The sequence below is a fragment of the Macrobrachium rosenbergii genome, chromosome 12 (genome assembly GCF_040412425.1).
Source record: "Macrobrachium rosenbergii isolate ZJJX-2024 chromosome 12, ASM4041242v1, whole genome shotgun sequence".
NCBI lineage: Eukaryota > Metazoa > Arthropoda > Malacostraca > Decapoda > Palaemonidae > Macrobrachium > Macrobrachium rosenbergii.
The window spans coordinates 49,749,564-49,776,067 of record NC_089752.1 but is presented as its reverse complement, the minus strand read 5'-3'; the positions used below and the strand labels follow the sequence as shown (position 1 = coordinate 49,776,067).

The window sequence follows — 26,504 nt, the reverse complement described above, 5'->3', positions numbered from 1 at the left end:
CTCCTTCTCCACAAGACAATAGCTTCTGCCAGAATGCAACAACAGAACAAAGGAAATGTTTTTGCCTGGGTCTGGCTGCCTTTCAAAGGGGAGACTCAGACTCAGAGATGCAAGATCCGAAGCCATGAATTCTTACAATTCTTTGGTTATTCCTGATCACCAAGGGAATGCTTCGGGCTTTGAAATTTTTAATTTCCTGACTGGGATTGCACCTTAGCCAGGAAGATTAAGAAGACACCATCAAGAATGCTATGATGAAACGACAAAATCGGTTCTGCATTGATAAGGCATCGAGACAGTGCATGACTGGATGGCCTCACTGTTTACGGGATGGAGTTTTAAAAAAAGATGCACCACTTTGGTGCTTTTCTGCAAAGGGGTTCGTCAACCAGAAATCGGCAACTCTTTTTTCTCCTTTCAAGGTCCATCTGTTTCCCTCAAGAGTTGACGTAAAGAATTTCCCAGGCCTTAGCCAAAAAGTCAACCCAGGATCTTGATTACTGCCAAGACAGCTAAAAAGTACTGCCAACGTTTCCAGAACACAGAAGAAGAAAGGAGAAGCCTCCTGCTTTCAGCCCCAGTATAAGGAGATCCTCTAAGAGGAAACGTTTGATCAGTCCTGAAGATCAAGGAAGAGAGGCTGAACAAGGAAGAAAAATGAGTCTGATGTGAGCCATTCAGACAGCACAGCCAGACTGACCTTCTTAGGAAGAGTGGCAATGGAGAGGATCAGACCCTGGACGATCCATTTTTGAAAAGAGGAAATAATTGCCCATCCCTTCCTTTAAAGGCCTGTCCCATCAAGACCAGTTTCCCCAAATACAAGGTGAAAAACAAAACTATGCAAACTAGACTTTGTCTTCCCTGGTACAAAGTCCAAGCCTTTCTGGAGAAGGAAGCCATAGAGCTGCTTCAAGATTTGGACTCTCCAGGGTTTAAATCGCTGATTCCTGGTTCCTGAAACTCGGGGGCTGGAGACCTGATTGCGTCAGTGCATCTGAACGCTTTTAAAAAAACGGTTTACATGGAAACAATGAACCGGTCCTAGCAGCGTTTACATCAGCGGATTGGGATGGTTTCATTGACTTCCAGGACGCAGGCTTTCAAGATCCCATTGGACCCGAGTCCAAGAAATGGAGGTAGCTCAGGACAGGAGAAGTAGATGCACTGGCATCAAGGTCCTAACACAGCTCCTCTCAGGTTTTCACAAAGGGTCCTGATTGCCAATGTAGCCAGGTTTTCTTCACCTGGAAGGACATCAGAATTTCTATGTACCTAGACGATTGGTTGCTCAGAGCTCCTTCCGGACAGCTCTGCCTGGAGGATCTTCAGAAAGACTCTTTAGGTATAGAAAGTCTCTAGGTCTCATTGTAAACAGAAGAAAATCTCAGCTGATCCCATTCAAAGATTGTCTACCTTGGGATGAGTCTTCAGAGTCAGACTTTTCAGGCTTTTCTGTCCAGCCAACGGGACAAGCCTTAAGAAAAGATCAGGACTTTATAGACAAGACATGTTCGGTGAAGGAATGGATGAGCCTGCTGGGGACCCTTTCCTCAGTGGGATACGTTTGTCTCCTTAGGGAGGTTAATTCTATGCCACTGCAGTTTTATCTGCAATCAGAACTGGGACAGGAAAAGATCTGGAGACCTTCATAACCATTTCGGAACCAGATAAGGACGTGCCTACAGTGGTGGAACGACCCGAAGGAAGCTGACAGGAGGTCCCTCCTCTATATTAGAGGAACCCAGACCTAACTTGTTATCCGACGCCTCGGACAAGGGGCTGGGGAGCGACTACTGGAAACAAAAGAAGTTTCGGGCTCCTGGCCAAAGAGCAGAGAAACTGGCATATCAATCGAAAGGAACTAAAAGCAATCACTTAGCTGTCTGGGTTTCAACAAGAGTGGAAGAACAGAGGTGGTGCAGGTCAACACCGACAACACGGCAGCGTTGACCTACATCAGCAAATAAAGGGCACTCACTCCGTGGTCCCTATACGAGACAACAAGAGAGCTACTTCTCTGGGCAAAGGAGAAGAATGACCAGACTAGTAACCCGCTTTATTCAAGGGGAGAAAAATGTGAGGGCGGACATTGTGAGCAGGAAATCAAGTCCTCTCAACAGAATGGACGCTATCAGACCCAGTTTGCAGTAGCATGTGGTGACTTGGGGACGTTCGCTGCATAGATCTCTTTTGCACAGCGACAAAAACGACTCTGGCTGCCCCTTTACTGCCTCCGGTTCCAGACCCAAAGCTATACACATGGATGCAATGTTCATGGACTGGTCGGACCTGGACGTTATGCATTTCCCATTTTCAAGATAATACACAGGGTACTGCAAAAATTTGTTTCAAGCCACGAGGGTACCAGATTGACCCTGGTGGCCCTTTACTGGCCGACAAGGATTGGTTCACAGAGGTTCTGGAATGATGTCAGACTTTCCGAGACTGCCAGAGAGAGTAGATCTACTCAAACAACCCCACTTGGAAAGATATCACAAAACCCCTCGCTCTTGTAACTGCCTTTCAGACTATCAAAAACTCGTCAGAGCCAGAGGTTTTTTTGAAGAGAGGCGGTTGGAAGCTATAGAAAGAGCAAGGAGGTCATCCACAATGTATACAAATCAAGTGGTGAGATATTTAGAGGATGGTACAAGAACAACCTGTGTCCTCTTCCAGTACCTCTGTAACCCAAATTGTGGACTTCTCTTTCCTCCAAGAGAAAAATTTTTCTACCTCTACTATTAAAGGGTTATAGGAGCATGATGGCAGCAGTTTTTAGACATAAAAAACTTAAACCTGAAAACAATAAGAATCTCCAGACCTGAATTAGATCCTCAAACTGCTAAGGAAAGAGGGACAGAAGAGACCAGTGGCATGGAATCTAGACGTGGTCCTGAGATGTTCCTCATCTCAGTCCTTTGAACCCTTACAGAGACATCTTTAAGAAGGATCTCATCTTGAAAACTCTTTTTTTTTTTTTGGTAGTTTGGCCACAGCCAGGAGAGTTAGTGAGATACATGCTCTCAGCGATAAAAGATAGGCTTTAGACAAGACAAGGCAGTCTGCTCACTGTCAACTTGGTTTCTTGCAAAAATGAAGACCCATCACAACCCTGGCCAGAACGTTTTGAGATTCCAAACCTAACGGACATTGGTCAGGTCCCGAAGAACCCGAGAAAGGTAGTCTATTCCCAGTTAAGAGCTCTAAAGGCACTACCTGAAGAGAACAAAGGACTCAAGAAGGAATTCCAGTGACCACTTTGGTGCTCAGTCAAAACCTCTCTGGCAGGTGTCGAAGAATGCTCTTTCTTATTTTTGAGGCAGCCTGATAAAAGAAGCTCATATGAGAATTTGGACATAAGATTCTGAAAGTCGCAGAGATGGGTGAGTAACCTCTGTAGTCTTAAACAGAACAGGTCCCGGCAAGTATCTTGGACACGACCTTCTGGAGAAACAAGCAGTTTTAACCTCTGTAGCCTTAAACAGAAAACATTATCTCTATACGCTGGGTCCGTTTATAGCATTTGGTAACAATCCCAAACCCCTTTTTCTTGAGATGCAAGTCATGTGTTTGCAAGACTGGACATCTACCATTAGTTCTTGGAGGAACTAGGAATCAGAGGGGTTTTTGAAAGAGGTTATACAATCGTTGACACGCCTAGAGATTTTCAGCCTTTATTGCGACTGGATCTCTTAAGTGTTGGGGACAGGGTGAAAATTGAGTCAGCCTTAATAATTCCATAAAACAATTTTTGTTCTTGCCTTGGAATGGTTGAAATTTTATGTTGTTTATGGTTGTTAGTCACATAGAGGTTATACATGGTTGACAGCCCTAGTATTTTTCAGCCCCTTTTGGATTCTTTGCAGACATTGGTTTTTCATTGTAAGGTTCTTAATGATCCCAATCCTTTTGTTGTTGCCTTGTCGTTGAAATTTTATGGTTGTTTGATCAAGGGCATCTTCCACAATCTTGTTCCGGTAGCGCCCGAACAAGGGTATTGAGAGGAGGTCTAGTCACATAAAGGTTATACACCGGTTGACAGCCCGAGATTTTTTCAGCCCCTATATCTTCTGGCATCTCTATAAGGAATGCAGACATAGAGGCAATAAATACTGAAGTCAGCTTCCTTTAACAGGTAGGAACCTAGAGTTGTTTAACTTTTGCCTGTATTAGATAATTCCAACGATGTTATTGTCCAGTGACCCACCACCAAAGGTGCCAATCAGCTATATGTAACTACCGGGTAAGTTAGATGTTTAAAAATGACATTTTTATAATAAAATAAATTTTGAACATACTTACCTGGTAGTTATATATAATTATAACCCACCTCCTCCCCTCACCTGGGCAGTTGAAGATCTGACGTGTTCTTGAATGGTTCCAGGTACCCCCAATAGAGGGCGGGGTAGAGGGATCACCTGAAACCCGATCGATTAGCCGAAGTTTGAATTGCGTGACGTCAAAGACTGACAGCTATAACTACCGGGTAAGTATAAGTGAAAAATTATTTTATAATAAAATGTCATTTTTATTTATTATGAATGCAAAATTTCAGTGATATTATTTTTATACCTGAATATATAAAATAGATTAGTTGGAATGACAACTATTGTACCTGTACTAAAAATGATGGTCATCAAGTACACTCATATACATAATGTTTATATATTTATTTTTTATCAAAGGTAACATAACATTCTGGTGTTGTGGGTCTCACAGACCCAAGTAACCTTTCAAAGATGATTCAGGAGTCTCACAGACCAAACACCTTTGTGCTGACAAAATGGAAAGACTTTGCAGTAACCCCTTACTAGGGGTGGGTCTCTCAGACTCAGGTCTACCTGAGCTAGGTTAATAAACAGTCTAAATGGGTGTCCCAGTTTTGATGACTTATTATCACAAGCCCACACCAAATGAAAAGTTTGATAACTTTCCAGTAGCACACCCTTGGTCTGATAGTAAGGCATAAAGTCCCAGTAGCTCACAGTCCTCTTGTTGAAATGCGCATACAGGAGGCCATTAAGAAAAAAAAGATTCCCATTGCTCATATACAGTATACATTTACATTATTTTTAATACTATTCATTATTATTATTATTATTATTATTATTATTATTATTATTATTATTATTATTATTATTATTATTATTATTATTATTATTCAGAAATGAACTGTTCGCGTATGGAACAAGCCCACAAGGTCATTACTTGAAATTCAAGGTTCTAAAGAATATGGTGTTCATGTTAAAAAGTAGGAGGAGGTAATGCAGGGGAAAGAAAAATCAGTTATTAGAAAATAAAGAAAAAATTAATAATTACAGTAGATAAAGAAATGTAATCAGGAATTATCAAACTTCAATGAGAATAGTTGTAGGGTAGCAAGGCATTGCATCTTTGCTTTGAGCTTTTTGAGATTCCAGTTCCAACTCCTGAATGTGTTCTGCAGTCCAACAGTGGGGAATAAGGACCTCTGGAACTGAAGTGACATTAAAATCACATTTCAAGAAAATTGGTGCTGCTGTTCAGCAAATCTGATTGGACTTGGCAGGAAAAGAGGATCTGGAAGATCAATCCTGAATATTTCATGAAGGACTCTATCTTAAAATGTAACCCAGAAAAATAGATTAAGGGACCACCCATCGATGGTCCAATCATATCTGCCAATATTACAAAACAGAAACCACAGACCTCAATCTAAGAATCAATCTCTGGTAAAGCAGCATCCACACAATATTTTAGTAAAGATCAACAAAATGACTTGCAGATCACTGGTTCATTCAGATTTTATCACCTTGTAAATATATGATGCCCTTACATTAATACAGTACCTAACTTCTGTGCTGATTTGCTGACACTTTCATTAGACGTGAGTCAAAAGTTACACCAAGTATATTAAAGTTCAAACTCATTCCAACAGTCCTATCCACTTTTTTAAGCTTATGTTATGGAAAATCATTGATTCAGTGGCTAACAGCTTATTTTAACCTATTTTCTCCTCAGTAGATGATGAAATAAATTTCCAAAGGACATGCAAAAATATACTATTGTAGTTTTATTTATTAATAACCACATTCGACATGCACACAGGTGGTCATCTACAGAGAATGATTAGAAAACATAGGTATGCAGGTATATGGTGGAGGAGCCAATGTAATGTATTATCCAAGGGCTTTTCTTGTATTGTACATTCGGCCATATCAGTAGTCCAGTTGTGTAATGCCTTTCTTCTTTTTGTTGTATGTTTTAGTCTCACCTTACCATGTTATTCTTCTGTGTGTGTCCACAGCCTCTGACTTTCTGCAACTGGTATATTCTTGAAGATAAATTATTTTAAGTAAGAAGATATCTTTCAGGAAGGCAAAGAGAGACAGAGTTCTGTAATTTCTTCAATTTAATGAGCCCAACGTAACAGTATTATAAAGATCAGTACAAATTAACAGGTTGTGGTGGTATAAAACGAAATCACTCTGGAGTAATTAACTTGACTCAGTCTGATGGGGAACACGCGGTTTAATCAAGACTACCCTCAGTGGACACAGTTCCAATCCTGCTGCTCTCCCGTCGCTCTCCAGACTGTTGAACCCCTCGATTTCTTGTTATCACAATCTCCACCTCCCAAACCCCTATTGAAGAATTTATCAACAATCACCTTCAAGTAGTTGCTTGAAAGGACTGTAGAGGTGTGATTCAAATCTCTCCTTAGAGGACCTCATTGGAGGTGATCTTAGGAGGGTATGTGAAGACCCCTCCTAGCATGTTTGATTGGACGGTGTTGAAGCCGGGATCTGTCCAGCCCCAATTTCCTGGAATTTCCATGAAAACACCTCCTATTGAAGGCGGGTTATAGAGCTGGCTGGTGTAGGTTTTTTTGGCTGTGCTGACTCATGATTTGGTTAACTTAATCGCCAGGCCACTACTGCCCACTTTTCATCATTTTATGGCTTTTAACGATATATTGCATCACTGTTTTGAGTTCGTGCAAAGTCCTTTTCATCATCGTATTATGTATTTAGATAATAACAGCTTTTAGGCGTTATCACTGTTCTCTCTCTCTCTCTTTCTCTCTCTCTCTCTCTCTCTCTTATCTCTCTCTCTCTCTCTCTCTCTCTCTCTCTCTCTCTCTCTTTTCTACCTAATTTCAACTACTCTACACTTGGAGCATAGTAAACTGTAAAGTCCTGGAGAATTTCAGGCAAATGAAAGTAGATAAACATTAGATGGAATTTTCCCTGTTTGATTCATATAACTTTTTCTATGAAATTGTCAAAATAGTCGTGAGCTATAGCCTAGTACAAGTAATAATAGTGATGATAATCACACAGATACAGAACTACCTTTGTATTTTGCTGTTTTAAATTTACAGTTAAAGACTCTGTATTGAAATTTACATTGCAGCCACCCTCGTTATTATTAACTGTTATTAGACCTTTAACACAATTTCTTAGCTGTCTTTGGTAAAAACTACAGACATTAAGACTGGGCACAAGCACATATCCCATAGTACTCAATAACAGGGACCTAATAAGATGCTGAAAACCTTTTATTTTTAATTTTGTCCTTATTTAGAACCTTGTAAAAAGCTAAGATCTGTTATGATGATTAAAATTTTTATTTTTTCAGAAAATCATCTAGGCTGCCAAACATCTTGTAGCATTTCTTGTCCAAATATTGTTTTCAGGTGGGAAGGCCAATTATGACTACATAGAAGGCATTAGCACAAAAATACCTTAAAATGAAACATAAACACTTAAAATGATCAGTTCCCAAGCACCTCTCTGCCTATTAAGACCAGCATAAACCAGAGAATAGCTGTTTAAGACCAAGGTAGATTATTCCCATCCTTAACTCAGGACAGGAAGATTATGTAAAAAGAATTATCTTTCAAGATCCAAGCATGATTTGACTTGTATACCACTGTGGTGGAAGTGACAGGCATTATACGCCACTACTACTAGTTGCAGAAGCTCTTATAAAAGAAAAACCACAACATCAAGAAGCAACAATTTCTTAATGAATTCTGTTTATAATTTGTATGAAACTTAGTTATTTGCAAATGTCAACTTGACAGTGGAAGACGTAAGCTCTCCCTGTGAGAAGGAAATATCACTTTTTTCTTATTTGAGTGGCGTTCAGTGAGCAGTTTGGCCCAAATTATACAAATATGGTGTATTTTTTCCATTGGCCCATAATTATACAAATTGGTAGGTATTTTCCACTTTTTATTATTGACAATAAAAATTTAATCAATTTCAGCATTGCACGTTTCATTTTAAATACTACAAATAGCATGAAGCAGTTCACTGTGTTTCAGGATATATAGTTTATTACCTGGATTAGCTAGCATTTTAGTGTTTAGGCCATTCAGCCTATGAAGTAGTTCACTGTGATTCCAGATATATAGTTTATTACCTAAAAGAAACTATCATTTCAATTGCAGTTGACCATTCAGTTTGTGATGGTTTAAGTAATGATGATAATAAAGGTAGTTGCAGATGAAGTCTCGTTATGTTATGTTTCTGCCTTTAATAAATTATACATAGAGTTTTACTGAAATTTATTTTTCTGATTAATATCAGCTGTCAGTTGATTTCAGTATGACATTTATTACTTAAAACTCTTATGAGCTATTGTCAGTCAAGTATTTTAAGATAAAAGTTTTTACTGTACTTATATTTTCTTCAAATTTAACATCTGTCATTTCTTCAATGTAATATGAGCTGTCAAGTAGCTTGATTAGTATCCAGACAGTTATTTTTTACATAAATTCATCAGTAAAGTATCACATTAGGTTTAATCAGTAGTTACTTTATTAAAATACTACCTAATCATAATTAATTACCTAATCAAGGTTGACATCAATGAATTACAGTAATTCAGTATGGGTCAGGATTACAGTAGTTCATTAATTTAAACATCCTCTGAACCATAATATCACCTATCAGGTTCAGTTAGGATGCACTTGCAACCATTATTACTTTAGGATGCACCCATTATTATTTTGACCTTTTTATTTCATTGATTTGCTTTTATGAACATAGCTATGTAAAGTAAAAGTATCATATCATGAATAGTGATTTCAACACACATTATACATATAGTAAAATATCACTTATTACAACTATGGCCTGGAATGAAAATACCAGGTAAACGGATGTTGTTATCATATGTCAGGTAGTATATGACGCATGTTGACTCTAATGGTGTACAGTAGTAGCTGGTAGTTTAGGTGGCTTCAACATGTATCAGTACCTGAAATATCAGGTATGAGTTAGTCTCTGGATACAGGATACATGTATAATTTTTCCATGTACTATTCAATTTTGTGGTAATTTTAAGTTTTGGGAGTAAAAGTAACACAAAGAAAACTTGGATATGTGATATCAGGTATTTCATTATTCAGTATGTTAGTGTATGCCCCATACTTACATGTGAAATTCAGTACTTATCTTGGTACAAAGATTATTATATAAAAATTGTGTTAGATGGATAAAAGTTATTTTTATTATAGAATTATATTAGTGTCTTGACCTGTTTTTTTAATAGCTTCTAAGTCTTGCACCAAGTTATTTAAGCATCATAGAAAATGAGATGAAGGCTTTGTTTAATACAGAAAATATTCACAGCCAAAAGTTGTATATGTGTACCTTTTCAGGAAGTATTTCATGACTATTAGTTTCATCTCAGAAGGAGAACTCACATCATAATTATCAAGTGATGATGTATTTCACCAAATAATACATCTTGCTAAACGTTAAAAAATAGTTTAGTTGAGAATATCAATTCTGTTGAGTATCTATCAAAAGCATTAATATTATTATGGCATCTCTTAATATCATTCTCTTCTCAAACAAAATTAAAATTAAGTAAAATATAATCTTCCCTGTTTCCCCTCCCTTCTTTTTTTCTTTTTCTTTTCCTCTTGGATTTTTATTTTTTTATTTTCCTCTCTTTTTTTATTTATTTATTTAACTAAATTTTTATGTATCTTTCCCCCTTCTTTTCCCAGCCCGAGAAGAACCCTGTTTATTTGGGATGAATCTTAAATACTGTTATAGTTTATATCTCCATGCCAATAGGTCGGTCGCCATTCAAACTAAAGATCAATGGCTTCCTGGTTGATGTCCTAGTGCACCTGTTCTCCACCAGGTGTTTTGAATGTTTTAGCTCTTGTCAGAATGCTCCTTGCTGCCATTGTGTATAGGTGGTTGTTGGTATTTCATGGTTTGGCCGTTTTCTGCTATCATGGTACTGTATTTATTTTTCCCTAGGATCCCTCCACTGGAATCAAGTCTAAGAATGTCAGGTTGTGTAGGAATGATTACTGTTTTAGCAGGATGTTGATTTTTTTAGAGATACACACTGCCATGCAATGGTATAAAAGTGTGATCTTTGAGAATAGATATGAGGAAATACTGTAGGGATTTCAAAGGACTGTCTGCTTAAGTTTGTTAGTATAGGAAAAGAAGGAAAGCAGATAAATTGGGCTAAACCAATTAGTTAGTCAGGTCATCAACATGTCATTTCTCCCTTCTCCAGGCATTGGTCTTTAGTTATTTTTACTCAGTCTAGGCTTTTCCTTTGCTAATGCTTTAGTTTGTAATGAGACTTCCTCTTTAGCTCTGCCTTCCCTTCCCTTTGTTCAGGAAAAGCATATTGAGAAGTCGAACAGGATGTAAACCTTATTTTGGTCAGTACAAGGTTTGTCTGAATTTGTTAGGGAACCGTTCCATGTCCCCCCATAGTGTGTGTGATCATTTTTGCATATTCCCTAAAGAGGTAAGGTGTTGATGCCCTCGCCCATATGTAACCCAAGCCTCAGGACTAGCCCTGCGACAGTTGGAAGAGTCTGCTGCCAGAGAACCTGGTCAGTTCTTGGGGTGATATGTTTCTGTGCCCTCTATCACCTGCCTGTTTTTTTCACGCTCAGAGCTTCATTTGATGTGTTAGCCTGAAAGATCACTTTGGTAAACATTAATCTTCGTAACGCAACTTTTTACCATCATCAGCACTGATAGGACTAATTATATACCTGGACTAGGTATAGGGCAGTGTTTATTAATAATAATGTGTCTGTAGTGAGCTGTACTTATTCTGATGTTATATTTCCACTCAGTTGATTTTTTTAACCAATCCCATCATCTTTTACACATTGTAAAACCTTGTCTGCTAGCATATTCCTCTTCCTCCTTCAAATGCACTTGTTTGTTCTTTACATGCTTTTTTCTTTGGCTATCACCAAATCTCTTACTTCTGCCTCGATTAAAGTTTCTCTTCAATCCTACCATAGTTACAGTGTCTTCTGTTGTTTCTGAGCTAGATATTATTCTAGCTACTTAGCTTTCTAAGGATAGGTCTTATGGGGAATGCTCTAAGGTCTGTTGACTTGTTTTAGATGAGGCAGGAGAGTTTTCCGTAACCTCTTCCCCCCCACCTCCCAACATTTCCAGTTTTCTTTGGTGCTTCTTTTCTTTTGTGGACTCAGTGACTGCAGACCTTTCCTGTCACCCTTTCATCGAGTTTGCAGGCGCACATGATACTGTTCAGCTGTCACCCTGGCCAAGAAGAGTTGAATTGGAGGAATCTCCTGGCAGAAGAAGTTTGAATTGGAAGAATCTCCTTAGTTTTGTGAGCATTTGCTGAGTATTGTGCTTCTATCTTCATTTAGTCAAGGAAAGAGAATAGGCCTCTGTTGTCTTTGAGAGTATTTTGGTGCCCTTAAGTATTTGGAGAAGAGAACCTCAAGCTCCTTCCAATTAGGTATGTTTCTTAAGCTTTCTCATACTCTGGCACACAAAGCTCTTTTAAGTTTGCCAACACTTGTCTCTGGTATTTTTAAAGTTACAGAGAACTGCCTCTTATGATACAGGTGCTTATTTGGCCCATAAACCATCTTTGGTCATCAATTCGGTTTCTTTTATCTTGTTCCTTTGAAAGATGAACTTGAGACTGACAAGTGGTTTGACATGCTGAAATGGTGTTTGTTGTCCAGGTCTCTGTTTAAATTGTTGAAGTGTTTTATCTTCTACTGAAAATTTTGCTCAGTGCTGTATAATTGTCTTGTCTGTGTCAGCTTAGAGAGGTTGAGGCACACCTTCAAGGTTTTTAACCAGCAGCAGTATAGGAAGAGTGTTAGTTTTAACATGCAGTTAAACCCATTTCTGACGATTGCAGCGTAATGTTCTACAGTTTATGCCACTCAGTTTGGAAGAAGTGAGAACACTTGTTCTATCTGTAGTAAGGCTATGCTTCACAGGATATGGCAGCTGTTTGGTTTCTTCTGTAGTCGCCTCTAAAGTCTGACTGTCTAAGGTAATAAGGGGTGCAGATATATTGGTACAAGATCTTATTTATACCTTTTGGGAACCATTCAACTCTCAGGTTATGGTAGATGGCCAATTGCAGGCCTTCTGGCATGCTTGAAGAGACTTAGAAGCAGAACCTCTTATGGGTGGAGGCACTGGAGGAGTTAAGATTCCTTTAGGTTTCCTCCAGTGGTTTAGTCTCCTATAGCTGTTCCTTTGTGATGTCTCAGCAGAAGTAACTCATTCTTAGTAGGAGGTTAAATTAGAGAATGAAATGAGCAGGTGTTAGCAGGTTACAGGGATTTTGCCTCTGACTTTTTCCTAGTTCCGTAAACAACCAGAGATTGGCACCCAGTGTTGATACATATTGAGACTGAATAACTTTGTGTCTGTCCCCATGCTTTTTTGGTTTTTCCAGCATGGTTTTACTGACTTTCAAAAAGAACGATTGGATGTTTCGTGGACATATAGGAGTCACTTTCTCATACCAGTACATCCTCAGCCAAGCAAGTTCCTTCAAGAGCGTTTTGCAGAGAAGGTATTGCTGTTCAAAGGCGCATTGTTTCGGCTTTGTACAGTGCTCTATAAGTGTTTACAGGAATGTTGCCCGTAGGCAAAGTGTCGACTTTAGGAGCAAAAATTCTTTTCTACTGAGGCAGCTAGTTCAAGTTGGCCAACTCTGTCGGCAATATTCCAAAGGCCAAGGATATGTTGCTTCACACGTGGCTCAGTCTCTTTGCATTATGATTTTCAGTAAACTTCCCCTAGCTCACAGTACATTCTTCTCTGTGGTGATACTTGGGCAGGTGTCTGTAAGACGAATAGGCATCACTTGCTATAGAAGAATTTTAGCCCTCAAGGAAGACGTATGCAGGCACTTTTCTCTGTTTACACAGCCTCACTGAAGAATTTGTCAGAATAATCAGGCACAATTGCATTACAGTCTCAGCATGATTACAACATACATCTAGCATTCATTAAGTAAATCAGACTAGTATTGTTGCCAGGTTCTGTAGGGGGGACACTGAAACTAAGACTTGGTTATTTTATTCTTAAACCTATGTCCAGGTTGTGGTTTTTCCCCTCTGTCTTGTAACGCAAAACAAAGATTCAGGCTGCCAAGTATCATTACACTGACTTTCTGTACACCATAAAATGGTCAAACACTACACCTGGTAAAGCTTACAAGATGTCAGGGTGGTGGAAAGACCATCGAAGATTCCTAGTAGGTTTGTCCCTGGTCAGAAACTAAGTCATAGTGGAAAGATTGCTTTTAGTGAAATGAACAACATGATATTGGTTTTGATAGTTCATTCTATGGAAGAACAATGTTGTTGGTGATTGAGGGTTCAGAAGAACAAAACTTCCTACAGAATGCTCATTATATCTGCAAGTTCGACAGTTGCTGATGAGTGCTCAAATGTGGACTTATTAGTGTGTGGATGAACAGGAATAACTGTTCTACTACTACTTTTAGGGGCCCTCAGGCTTGAGCAGTGGATGTGCTTTTGAGTTTGGCCTGACTCGGACTCATGCCTTCCCCTTTATCTACTCTTTAGGAAGTAGTGAACAAATTTCAAGTCCAAGAATTGCTCAGTGACTCTGTAGAGCCCTAGTAGCCTCAGAGCAAATGATTTTCTAAACTTTCAGCTCTCTGCAGATGGCCTTGTTCTCATAAGGGAAGATCGACCAAAACCATAAGGAGACTCCACTCAAACCATGCAAATTCTGTGCACTCCATCAATCCTCTGCATCCTGCCACTTCTAGCCTGGAGAGATGTGCTTGACTTGCCCCTCCCAGTATGGGTAATTGCAGGTACTGCAGGTCTGGCCCTGAAGTGTGAAACAACCATGCCTTGTGTCACAGTGATTTGCACACCAGGTGTTTGCCTTCAGAGGAATTTTCAGCACCTGTGACTCTGGTGTTGACAACAAAGTTCCCTGCTTTCCAGATGGTGCAGCTTCTTGCTGTTTACTAAGGTTTATCGCTTCCACGCTTTCCTCGGCATTAAGATCTTGCTATTAGATCTGGCTGAAGATCAGCCTCTGCTATATGGGGACTAGCTGAGACTGAAACCTCTACAACTCAGTATTAGTCTCTCTCTGGAATTTAGATGCAGGTCAAAGTTTTATCTGCAGATTCTTTTGAGTTTGTGGAATGAGTTCCATTGGATTATTTACCATCTAACTCTCTTTTATTTAACACTATCGACAGTTGAAAGAGTAGATTTAGATAAATTGCAAACACTCTCCTTAAGGCTGTTGTAAAAAGAATACTATTTTATCTTTTTGCCCTAAAGCTGAGAATGATGTTAAGGCTAAGTTTTCCCAAGAGCTGTAAGAATTCCAATATAATCTCTCTGGTGGGGAAGAAAAGGAAACACTTCTCTGTCCTGTTGGGGCAATTAAAACTTGCTTATATAGGTTAAGCCTGGAAGAGGCAGTTAACCTTTTGTTTTTCTGATTTTAGAAACCTAGAACATCTTGGTCAAAGGTTATGCCAGGAAGAGGCAACGCTAACCTTTTGTTCTGTGGTTTAGAAAACCTAGAATGTCTGTCATAGGCAAATTTAACTTATTGTTTTTAGAAAGCCTTAAAAGTTAACCTTAGGCAAAGTTAACTGTTTGTTTTGTGGTTTTAGAAACTTAGAACGTCTTTATTAAAGAACACGAGGTTCTCTGTGACACATTTGGTTAGGCTAGTGCACGAGAACTAGCTACATACCCTTTACCTGTATTGAAGGTAAACATTCATGATGTGAGAGCTGTTGCAGCTTCATTTAGTTTTATGAAAATTTGTCACTTGAGGATGGGGTTAATGCGGCTCAGTAGAAGTGCAATTTGGTTTTGGCCGCTCACTACCTTAAGTATGCAGAATCGTGTTTGAAAATAGTTAAGCCTTTAGTCTGCTACTAGTAGCGGGTAAACTCTTTTCCTGAACCGAAGAAAGAATAATCTTTTAGGCTCTGTTTTAAATCCCAGGTTTAATATTTTGGGGAGCATGGAGGTACATATATATTGTATAGGAACATACTGTACCTTTGTATCATAAAGGTGTTTACTGTATTTGTGGTGACTGTCATTTTTTAGGGCTTTTGGACCCAGGCACAGGGGTCCCTCTTGCCAAGCTTGCTTCATCTTCTGGCTGAATTGAAGCAGTTTTCTGCAGCATAGCTCATTGCAGCGCATATGAGAGCCTTGCTCCTGAATGGAATCCACTTTCGCGCAGTGGATCCAGACAGATCTCCAGATCAGGTATAGCTTGGCTCATACAAGAAACCTTTAGCTCAATTAGGCTGAGGATTTTGTCTAGCTACACCCAGCTCACTGTCCCTTTCTCAAATGTGGAATCAAACATTCTAACAGTAGGTAAGGTTCATTCTAAATAATATAAATTCATACAAATTTACTATTTGGATGTCAGCAGCACAAGCAAACACTCACCGCATCCCCACAATTTAGTAGGCTGTCAAGGAGAACTCTGACAAGAGCTAAAACATTCGAAACACACCTGGTGGAGAACAGGTGTACTAGACAGCTATCCGGGCAGCCATTCGATCTTTTGTTTGAATGCCGACTCGCCTATTGGCACAGAGATAAAAGCTATCTTTAACAGTAGGGAAGTATCCAAATAATAAATTTTATTATGAAAGTTTATTTTTTTATAACTCCATTCTCCAAGGGAGTTATGTTCCCTTATTCACGTAAATAACATATAACAGGTTCAGAGATGTGGGGAAATAAAAATTCCTAGTACATCATCAACCATGTAAATAAAATACTGTACCCTCCTTCCATCATAAAAAAATATTTGGTTTGTTGTACATTTTTTATCATATACCTTCAGTAGAGTTCAAGTGCAGCTAGATCAGGAAATTTCTTTCTATTTATCCAAAAGTTTAATTATTGCTTATTATTCAAGTGTAAAGATAGTAGCTCTGAGCCAAAATTCTGCAAAAGCATTCCTGAATATTTCCCAGGATGTGCGTCCAAATGAGTTTAGTTATCAGATATGTTTATAATTTGCAATGTTATGTAGTATTCCACAAGCTGCTTATGTTTCAGTCTGCTTTATTATTATTCAGAAAATTAATAATAACAATTTTTCATTGTTTAGGTATCTACTCCCCCTGGTTCTGCAAGAATTTCTTATGCTAATGAGAAAACAAGTGGCAAAATGGACTTTAGCAAAATTACTCGAGATCGTCCTACACCAGGGAGCACAATTGGTCAGAAGAAAGGTCAGTTTATTTATGCAGTATTTCTTTAAATTTAGTTATTAATTTTCCAGACTCATAAAATTTTCTTGGCTTTCCTAATCAAACTGACAAATGATGAATTAGAAGCAAGAGTTTTAAAAAAGCAAAATGGTATATACTTATGTAGGGATATGTATATTGCAGTAAATAAGAATTGCAGATATTCACATTTAATGCTGTAAAGCACATTGTAGATAAAAAAAAAGTACTTTTTAATGAAAAGCATCCTATTATTCCAAAATTGCTTATTTGATTTTGAAGTACCTGTTATGTGATATTTTAAACTTTCCTAAATTATCTAGTATAATAAAAGCAATAAGCTAGCTTGGAAGAGGTAAGCAAGTATGTAAAGTTTTCATTTGTTGCACTAGTTTGTCTTTCAGTGTTGTTTAATACTGTATTTTATCGTTTTTATAGAGAGGTCTGAATGATATAGCTTTATAAATGCCAGCTATTATTTGACACAGTATTTTGGGGAAATTTAAAGTTAAGATTACAGCTACTGACTGATGTCTTGGTGTTTTGAATATCTTAATTGCTAAAGTAGTCAAGATGTTCAGTTAGTAATTTCAGCAGTAAGCATACAATGTGCTAGCTCAGAATGGGCTGGATTAACAATTTACATGCCCACTGGGTAGTTTATAGCTACTGACCATAGATTTTACCTCATTACTTTTTTATTTCATATAAGTAACTTACCAAGTAATTACAGAGCTATACTTTCCACTCTTTCCGCAGCTTAAATTTTAAAATCCATGGTAGTGCTCTGATGGTTTAGTGTAGGTGACCAGTCCTGCCCATTAACGGGTATACTAGGAACGACTTAGCAGACAACCTCATTCTCTTTCTGCTGTGCTCGGTGTAAACATCAGGTGTATGCTTTTTTATTATTCGCCGGTTAGATAACTGGATTTCGGTGAAATGTTATCACTGATGTCGAGTAGCCTTCAAGCCTACAGCTTTCAGGATCAGTATTTTATTGTTTTGTTATTAAGATCTGATTCAAGTTTATCATATTTTGCTACAACGATTTTGCAATTAATTGATTAACTCTCCTTTACCGAGTAGCGTATCATAACAGAAATATCGTGTTTGCTACTGAACCGATGTTTTTGGTGGCGAACACATATTGGCAAGTCTCAGTGTTTGATAAGGAATTGAGATGTGTTTTGTGTGATGGTACTTTGTGTACTTAATAACAATTGTCGGTAAAGAATTGAATTTGAAATTTTTTTTTACACTTTCCTTTGCAGGGAACTGAAAAAGTGTAAGGGCAGAATGTAGTAAGGGGAGAATTTACTTAGTTTGGCGGTGATGGGAGTTGGATAAATAGACTTTCTTGACAGCCAAGAATTGGCGGCGAGCGCCCAGGAGCACCTGCTAGCTTTGGCGCTGTACGCTCCTCTTAATGGCCACTGCTTCGAGCCTCATGGTAAGGTTTTGTAATACAACGAAGGTGGATTTGAGGCAGGTTACTAAGAGACGCCATTCCCATCAACAACGTTTACTGACGTTAATTCATATACATAAAGACAAACCAATCTTGGTAAATAAGTACCTCGTAATACGAACAATGTTAAACAATTTTAATACCAAATAATACTGCACAAATTACAAGTTAACATTGAATAACAATAAAAAATGTAGATTCAACATCCTCCCAACCATAGGAGTGCACTGCTACTCCTATGAAAACTCTTACCGTATACACAGGTTATAAATTAGTTTCACAGGTGCTTTTATCAAACACCTTCTGCATTCACATCAGAATTATTAGAAACAGGTTTAGGCAGAGATTCATCATTTACCTTGGAACCAATACAAGGTACACTATCTTTGGCTTCTGTGTCCAAAACATTTGAAATCTCAAGATCATGCAGTTTTTGTACTGGTCTGTTAATAATACCTTTAGAAGTTTTAACATCAACACTTCTTATCACACCATCTTTACCTGGATATAATTCTATAATAACACCAAGTGGCCAGGGCAACCTATGAACATTATCTTCCTTGACTAATACCGCAGAACCTTTCTTTACATCACACTTAGATACAAAACCTTTAATGGCTCATGGTAAATTTCTTCTGTAATCAGAGCTCCATATTTCCCAAAACTTATCCAACTGTCTTTGCCGGGCAGTCTCTCTCATACATAAATCTTTAGAAGATACACAAGAAGAATGCTCCTCAACAACTTCAGGCTGGTCACCCGCAGTACGGCCAATAAGAAAATGTGAGGGGGTCAATGGATTGGATGTATCAACCTCCTCACCCACAAACGTCAAAGGTCTCAATGCAAGCTTCAGCCTCATGAAGAGTAGTTTCCAATTCACATCTAGATAGGCATTTGACACCCACCGTCTCTTTCAGAGCAGACTTAACTGATCGAACTAGACGCTCCCACCAACCTCCCCACCAAGGAGCACGGGCTACAATATATTTACACTGAGGAGCTAGTGGGCCATAGTGTTGCTGTAATAATTGAGAAACTCCAACAAATATCTTTGCATTATCAGAATAAAAAAATTGAAGGAAGACCACGTCATGTATGGCAAATCTCACGGATGGCAAGGAGACAATCTGGCATAGAGAGAAATCAGCGAGTTCTAAGTGTACAGAACGAATGACAGCACAAGTGAAAAGCAAAATATAGAATTTTTTGAAGGGCAAATCTACACAAAACAATGGTCCAGCAAAATCTAATCCAGTTATAGAAAAGGGAGGTGCTGATTTAACTCTCAGTTCAGGAAGAGGAGCTACAGGTTGACTACAAGCCTTGGAGTCATACCTGCAGCAAGTTGCACATTCTCTACACACTGTCTTGCCTATCCTTCGAAGTCACACAATCCAATAACCATTTCTCAATGTGGACACAAGGGTAGAAATGCCAGAATGTTTCAGAAGAACATGTTGGAAATGAACTAAAGTCTTCACTACATGAGTAGAAGGAAGAATAATAGGATGTTTGCTTTCATAACAGATCTGAATATTCTAAATGACCTTTAATTCTCAAATAACCATCATTATCCAAAAAAGGATCTAATTTAACTAAAGGGCTCCCCCTGTGAAGTGGTCTACCCTGAATCAGAGATTCAAGTTCTCATGGATATGCTTCCCTTTGAACACAAAGGTACAATTTAGTCTTAGCTTTAGTTAATTCACAATATGGTAAAGGACCAGAGCATTTAACAGATTGAGGTTTGCAATTATTAATAAATCTTAATGTCCAAGTTACCATATTAAGGGCTTTCTGAAACTTCATCTTAAAAATTCAAATACTTGGGAAAATGAATCCACAGTTATACAAGCTACTACATTTTCCTCAGAACTTTCATCCCTTAATGAAATCCTTACCTGTTCAGGTTGAAGCAAAGACAAAGACTCAGACTCTTGAAGCCATGGGGGACCTACTAACCAAAGATCTGAAGCTACGAGGTGTTCAGCAAACACCCCTGTAGAAATGAGGTCAGCAGGGTTATCCTTTCCTAGGCAATGATACCAACAATCGGGTGATGTTACGCTCTGAATTCCCATGACTCGATTTGCTACAAATGGTTTCCATCTACTAGGGTCTCCTTTTATCCAGGACAGTGCAACTATGGAGTCTGTCCAGCAATATGAAGTTACATCTTCCTTAAAACGAAGGGCAGATTTGACAGAAACTAGAAGCCGGGCACTAAGCATTGCCCCCAACAACTCCAAACGAGGCAATGAGACCTTCTTTACAGGAGCTACCTTACCTCTGCTCATAACACGGGAAACTTTAAAGGCACCAACCTGCAAAGGAACTCACAAATATACACAAGCACCATATCCCTTTTCAGATGCATCCCCAAAGGAATGAGGTTCTAAACCTGTTAGGTCTGTCCATGAAACATCCTCAAGTAACATAACAGACCTTCCATGAGCAAGTTTCTCAAAACCCCTTAACCACCTTTGAAATTTACAATGCAACTCTTCAAGGTAACATCATCCCATTTAAGTCCAATTCTCTATACATCCTGAAAAGAATTTTGTAAACCTGCAAATGGGTTAATAAGTCCAAGAGGATCAAAACATCTGGCTATTAGGCTGAGAACACTTCTCATAGTGGACACCACACCCATCTGAGACCCAACATTTACTTCACTAAATGAAAAATAATCATGAATGGAAACCCACTGCATACCCAGGATTTTTATAGATTTATTTCCACAACAGTCATGAGGGTTTTCATTAAATTTATCTATTAAGAAAAACTCTTACAATTTGAATTCCATTTAGATACAGACATACCAGCTTCAGACATAATTTTACAGGCTTTATCAAATTTTTACAGCTCCAGTAATACTGTCGGCTCTGACGGCAATCATCCACATACAGATTACTATTCAATTAAATGAACTACTTCAGAATTAGGATATGACTTTAAATGATGTTTAATTGTAGCATTCAACAGAATGGGCTACTCTTGTTACCAAAGGAAAGCAGAACAAACCTCATTACCACGGACAATGCCCTTATTTTACCACAAAACCTGTGAACATCTTGGTCTTCCCTCTGCACCTTGATTTGAAGAAGAAAGCTTTAGTTATGTCTGCTGTTAAAGCTACCTTCCATTTTCTAAATCATATCAACCCTTCAACAAGATCAGGATTGAGAGAGAAGGTCCACATTCCAAACAGTCATTCAAAGAAATACCATTATAGCTTACAGCTGAAGCATGAAAGACAGATCTTACCTTGGTAGAATTACTACTCTCACAGATAACAGGGCGATGCATTAAGTAATAGACAGGATATACACTAGAAATCTCAGAATGTGGCACTTCCTCAATAATGTCATCTTTTTCATATTCTTCAAAACCTTATCATACCCTTTCCCTTAAACCAGGAATTTTAACAAATTTCAAATTTAAATTTTCAACCTCTTACGTGCTAGCTTTTCATTATTTTTCAAACTCTCTTTAGCAACATCAGATTTCCATGGTAAAGACACTTCATACCTACCATCAGTAAACTTTACATTATCAGAAAGTTTCTGTAAAACAGTACTGGATGAAAACTCATTGGATACAGCTTCTTTTGAAGAGATTCCCACAGATTCAAGATCCCAAAATTTATGTAAATCAGACTCATACATTATTTATACATAAAAGCTGGGAAGTTACACTTACTATGTCCAGAGCAATATTACAAGACCCTGATAAAACCCACCCAAACACAGATTCCTGAGCTACTAAATTTTTAGATTGTACAGTTTTATTAGGTACCATTAATCTCCAATAGGCATCTAGGCCTACCAAAGTATCAACATTTACATGGTGGTTGTCCATGTATTCATCTGCTAATTGCAATTTGGAAAATGCCATCACCTCCTCATCAGGAACACTAGGGCAGAACAATGGTGCGCAAATGTCAGGTATTTCTGCTGCCATTAAAGAATGACTCTCACCCTTATAACCAACTAAACTCATCTCATACACATTACATTGGTTACTCTTGGAAACCTTACCTCCTCCAAATGAAGAAAATGATATGTACTCAGAGTTATCATAGGCCTTACCCTTTTACAAATTTACTGGAAACATAAGACCTATCAGACCCTGTGTCAAATAGTAGTGTAAGCTTCACATATACCCTTTTTTCCAACACCTTAACCCATGCTTGCCGACTGGATGTATCAATGCGTCGACTAAAATTGTCTGTCGGGTGCGGTGGGCGTCTGATGCGTCGACTAAAAAGTTTTTAAATATTCGCGGAAAAATACTTATAGGCCTAGTTTGCGAAAAATTTTAAATTACGCTCCTTGAGGGATGCTGGGAGTTCATGGATCACGCTGTTGTTTTGTTTACAAACATTACCCAGCCGCGCATGCACGAAGTTCTTTCTTCTCGCACTACAGAGCATCAGTGACGCATCTCAGAAATTCTTTCGTCACTTTGTCGTAATTTTTGCATAAAGTTTTATATATGAAAATGTGTGCAATTTCATGTAAAATACAACAAAAAACAACCCATGGTTGTAGCTTTTATAAGTTTTGAAATATTTTCTTATAAATCACGATAAGTGCCAAAATTTCAACCTTCAGTCAACTTTGACTCAACTGAAACGGTCGAAAAACGCAATTGTAAGTTGAAACTCTTACATTCTAGCAATATTCAATCATTTACCTTCATTTTGCAACAAATTGTAAGTCTCTAGCACAATATTTCGATTTATGGTGAATTTTTGAAAAAAACTTTTTCCTTATGTCCGTGCGCGGTAACTCGGCCGAAAATCTCTTAAATTCTTTCGTCACTTTGTCGTAATTTTGCACCGTTTTATATTAGGCCTTACATAAAGTGTTATACATGAAAATGTGTGCAATATCATGTAGAATACAACAAAAAATAACTCATGGTTGTAGCTTTTATCAGTTTTGAAATATTTTCATATAAATCACGATAAATAGAAAAAATTCTACCTTCAGTCAACTTTAACTCGACCGAAATGGTCGAAAACTGCATTGTAAGCTAAAACACTTACAGCCTAGTAATATTCAATCAATGGCCTTCATTTTGCAACAAACGGAAAGTCTCTAGCACAATATTTCGATTTATGGTGAATTTTAGAAAAACTTTTTTCTGAGGTCAGTCCGTGTCAGCGGTGAAATTCCATTACAACGAATTTCTGGTATAACCTTGCTAGATATACCAGAGAAAAAGAGCTTTCAGGAAAGCTGGGGTTACTACCCCCCCAGTCGGCGTCTTCTAGGAAGGCGTCGGTATAGGAGGGTGAGTGAATACCACTACCCGCGGAAACCTACTCGAAAGATCTCTCCCTGTCAAAACCCCGGAACAGCGCGGTGAGCGTTACAACTCCCACACAAACACCCGCCAGGGCCCGACACCAGCGCCACCTACCACATTCCATTTTTCTAACGTGAAATCTCTGTTTCTTTTGTGCTCGTCTCCATTATTTTGGATTTTCTGCTTTCTGAGATGGCGTCGAGCAGCTTTACCATTTCAAGTTAAGTACCATCTTCTTGTGGGGTTTTGTTCCGAATTTTGGCTGTTAAGGTCTCGTATTTTCATAAATATTGAGATCTTATTATGTCATCACAGGCGTCCCCTGTCAGCCATGTCGACCCGAGGCGACTCCTTCTGTTCTTCTCAGTTGGAGTTGTCTCCTCGTGGTTATAGATAAAATTTGCCTTTGGTCCCCCTTCCTGGTGGTTCCTTGCGGTGGCTCCCCCTATGAATTATTTCATTGGCCTACGGGCCTTGGTGAGAGTGATGCCCGTCTAGGTTCCCCCTCCAGGTTGGGTTCCTGTTATTTTTGGTCTCACTAGGCTAATTATTTTGCTTGAAGATGGTGCTCTCTCTTGTAGTTTATTTTTATTATTATTTTGTTGTTTGTTTACCTCGGTGCTGGCGGCAGCCTCAGATCTAACCGCTTCCCGGGGTAGGCTACGCTCTCTTGACACATTTTAGTTTTATAGTGATGGTTATTTTGTGGAGTAGGCTGTTTGCATCCATCCCTTGCCCTGGGTGAGGAGTTCAGGTTGAGGGGTTTTGTTGCGGTTTCCTCCGGGATCGTTTTAGATCGGCAGAGTGAGCCCCTTAGTCCTCTTCCTCCATTTTGGGAATCGAGTTCTTGGGTTGTGTTTCCTCTAGGCTAGTCCTTGCCCCCGCCATTCGATCCTGGTTGGTTCTCAGCACGAATTTCTCTCCCTGTTGCTTCCTCCTCCCTTCTGCCCTCCCTTTTTCCTAGCCTATGTTAAGGTTAGGGACCATAATGAAGCCTTCGCCTAGGTAAGTCGGGCTTGGTTGTGTTGCTTCCAGCATTCCCACCCTTCCAAGATTCATCGTCTGGGAGGTATGGTGCAGTTGAGCGGGTGAGCTTCTCCCCGTCTCCTGTTCCTTCCTGGTAGCCTACTCCTCCCCCTCCTTCCCCCTCCTCCTCCTCTCCCAGCCTTGCTCTGCAATGCGAGGTGGCTGGATGGCGTTTTCTCGAGTTCAGGGACTTCTCCCTTGGATTTGGTCGCTCCCTCCCATATCGTCCTAGCATCGCTGTATTGGGGTTAGCGGTTTGTTGTTTACTTTCTCCCACGTGTCGGGTTCGCTGATCTGATAACATATTGCTTCAGCCTATGTTAGAATCTGTAGAGCATTTTACCTGTCTTGTTGTTTCTCAGAGGAAGTAAGGGTGGAAGGTTGTTCATTTGGAGGAAGGCGGATCCTTCCGTCCTCTTGAGTTATCATCACTTATTATTGTTTTGTTTTGTTTTAGATAAGTTTATCTACAGGAATCTTTTATAATTCATTATATAAGTGAGTCGGTCCTATACCCGGGGCTCCATGCCGTTATTTTACTGGCAGCCCTTGGGTTGGTTCCTGATCTCTCTTTCCTTCATCCCCGAATACTCGGGGTCTGAAAATTCTTACCTTCCACTCTGTGTAATTTAGAGCTTATTGGCCCAGTTTATGATTAGGAGTTCTTCTCCGCGGAGTATTCGGTTGCAGTGGATTTCAGGCCTCGTCAGCTTTAGCTTGCAGAGTGGGGAGGTTCATGTGCTGTTTACAGACTGTTCGCTGTGAGGGCCTGGGTGCACGCCTCCCTCCAACAACCTTCACGGTCACGTGGTTTGCGGACCCACGCTGGTTGTGCGGTCCGACTGGATGACCTGGTTGTCTGGCACCCTGATGTTGTGAGTTTGCTTCGCTCTCTGCACAACTGTCCAGGATGAGTCGGTAAGTAACAGTCTTTACATTACTCTGCCTTATGCTCCTCTATTATATATGGTATATTGTTTATGAGTCCCGGAATGGTTTTTAGTTCTTAGCTAATTGTTGGCTTTCTCACAGGCGGATGAAGCTTCAAAGTCTGCCTTGGAGTCCCTCCGAGCCTGGGTGGCTGGGTTTGGTAGGAGCGTTCCGTCGGAGCCCCTCGTCCTCGGCGCCAGGTTGAGGACTTGCTCTGCCAGCCAGCACGGGTGGCGGCGCAGTGCTGAAGACCTTGCCACCCTATCATCCAGCAGATCGGGATGGGACCAGCCACCCCAAGTGGATATCACTCTCGCTGAGGTCTCGGAGGGGCGTAGCGCCATGGATCTCAATCTGGAACCCATGACGTAGAGAGCAGGACCAGGTGGTAAGTGGTGAGGTAAGTGAGGTTGTTGAGGCGGGCCCCTTTATTTGACTCCCTGCTTCATCAATTTCTTCATTTGCAGGTTTTGTAAAGTCTTCCTCCTTGGGTGATGAAGCTCGTCTGCTATCCCCAAGTTGAAGTTGAACTTCATGGAGGCGAAGGGCTACAAGTCCTCGACCTCCAAGAAGGCATCGCCCTTCCCCGTCGAAGCTAAGGCTTCAGGGCCTGTAACCTCCCGGAGCAAGTCTGGTTCTCCCAGCAAAGCGCTGTAAGAGGGCTGCAAATCAAGCCCTCCTCGCCAACCTGCTCGGCATGAGGCCTTTGCTAATCAGCTGTATAAAGCATTTCACGGAGGACTTGGATTCAGATTTAACAAAATCTCGAAAAGTTGGCCAGTCATGATAACATACTGGCGGAATGGCTCACCACCCCCAGCCAACCACAGTATGTTATCCCCGACACTGCGGACCTCCGCGGTTCGATGTCGGTAACCCCTTGGCGTTTTGCACTCCGGGCCATCCAACATGATGGCAAACTGACACTTGATGGTCTTGTACGCGAGGCGGTTGGAGAAAGTGGAGTTCTTCCCCGATCTCCTGCCCCCTTACAGGCCGTGAGGAGCTTACGGAGGAAGCTTTGGATTCAGTGACGACAAGGTTCCCTAGGGAGACTGTCATCGTCCCTAGGGACCAAGCTCAGTCGGCTCTTCTGCGCACTCTGGCGGGTGGCAGGCAGACAATCTGGTTGACTCCTTTTCAAAGCAACTTTGCTATGTTTTGCCCTGGAGACAACCTTCCCCACCCCTTGCTTGGACAAAGTCGCTCTGGCTAC

At 39.8% G+C, this 26,504-nt stretch overlaps 1 protein-coding gene across 2 annotated transcripts in view; it reads left to right on the top strand.

The window, feature by feature from the left end:
• The window catches only part of LOC136843650 (uncharacterized), an 84,449-nt gene that overhangs the window by 19,771 nt on the left and 38,174 nt on the right, over positions 1–26,504 (top strand). For both annotated transcript variants that reach the window (XM_067112194.1, XM_067112193.1), the window contains exon 4: positions 16,422–16,545. In XM_067112194.1, coding sequence (XP_066968295.1) covers positions 16,422–16,545 — 124 coding nt within the window. The remainder of the gene's footprint in view (positions 1–16,421; positions 16,546–26,504) is intronic.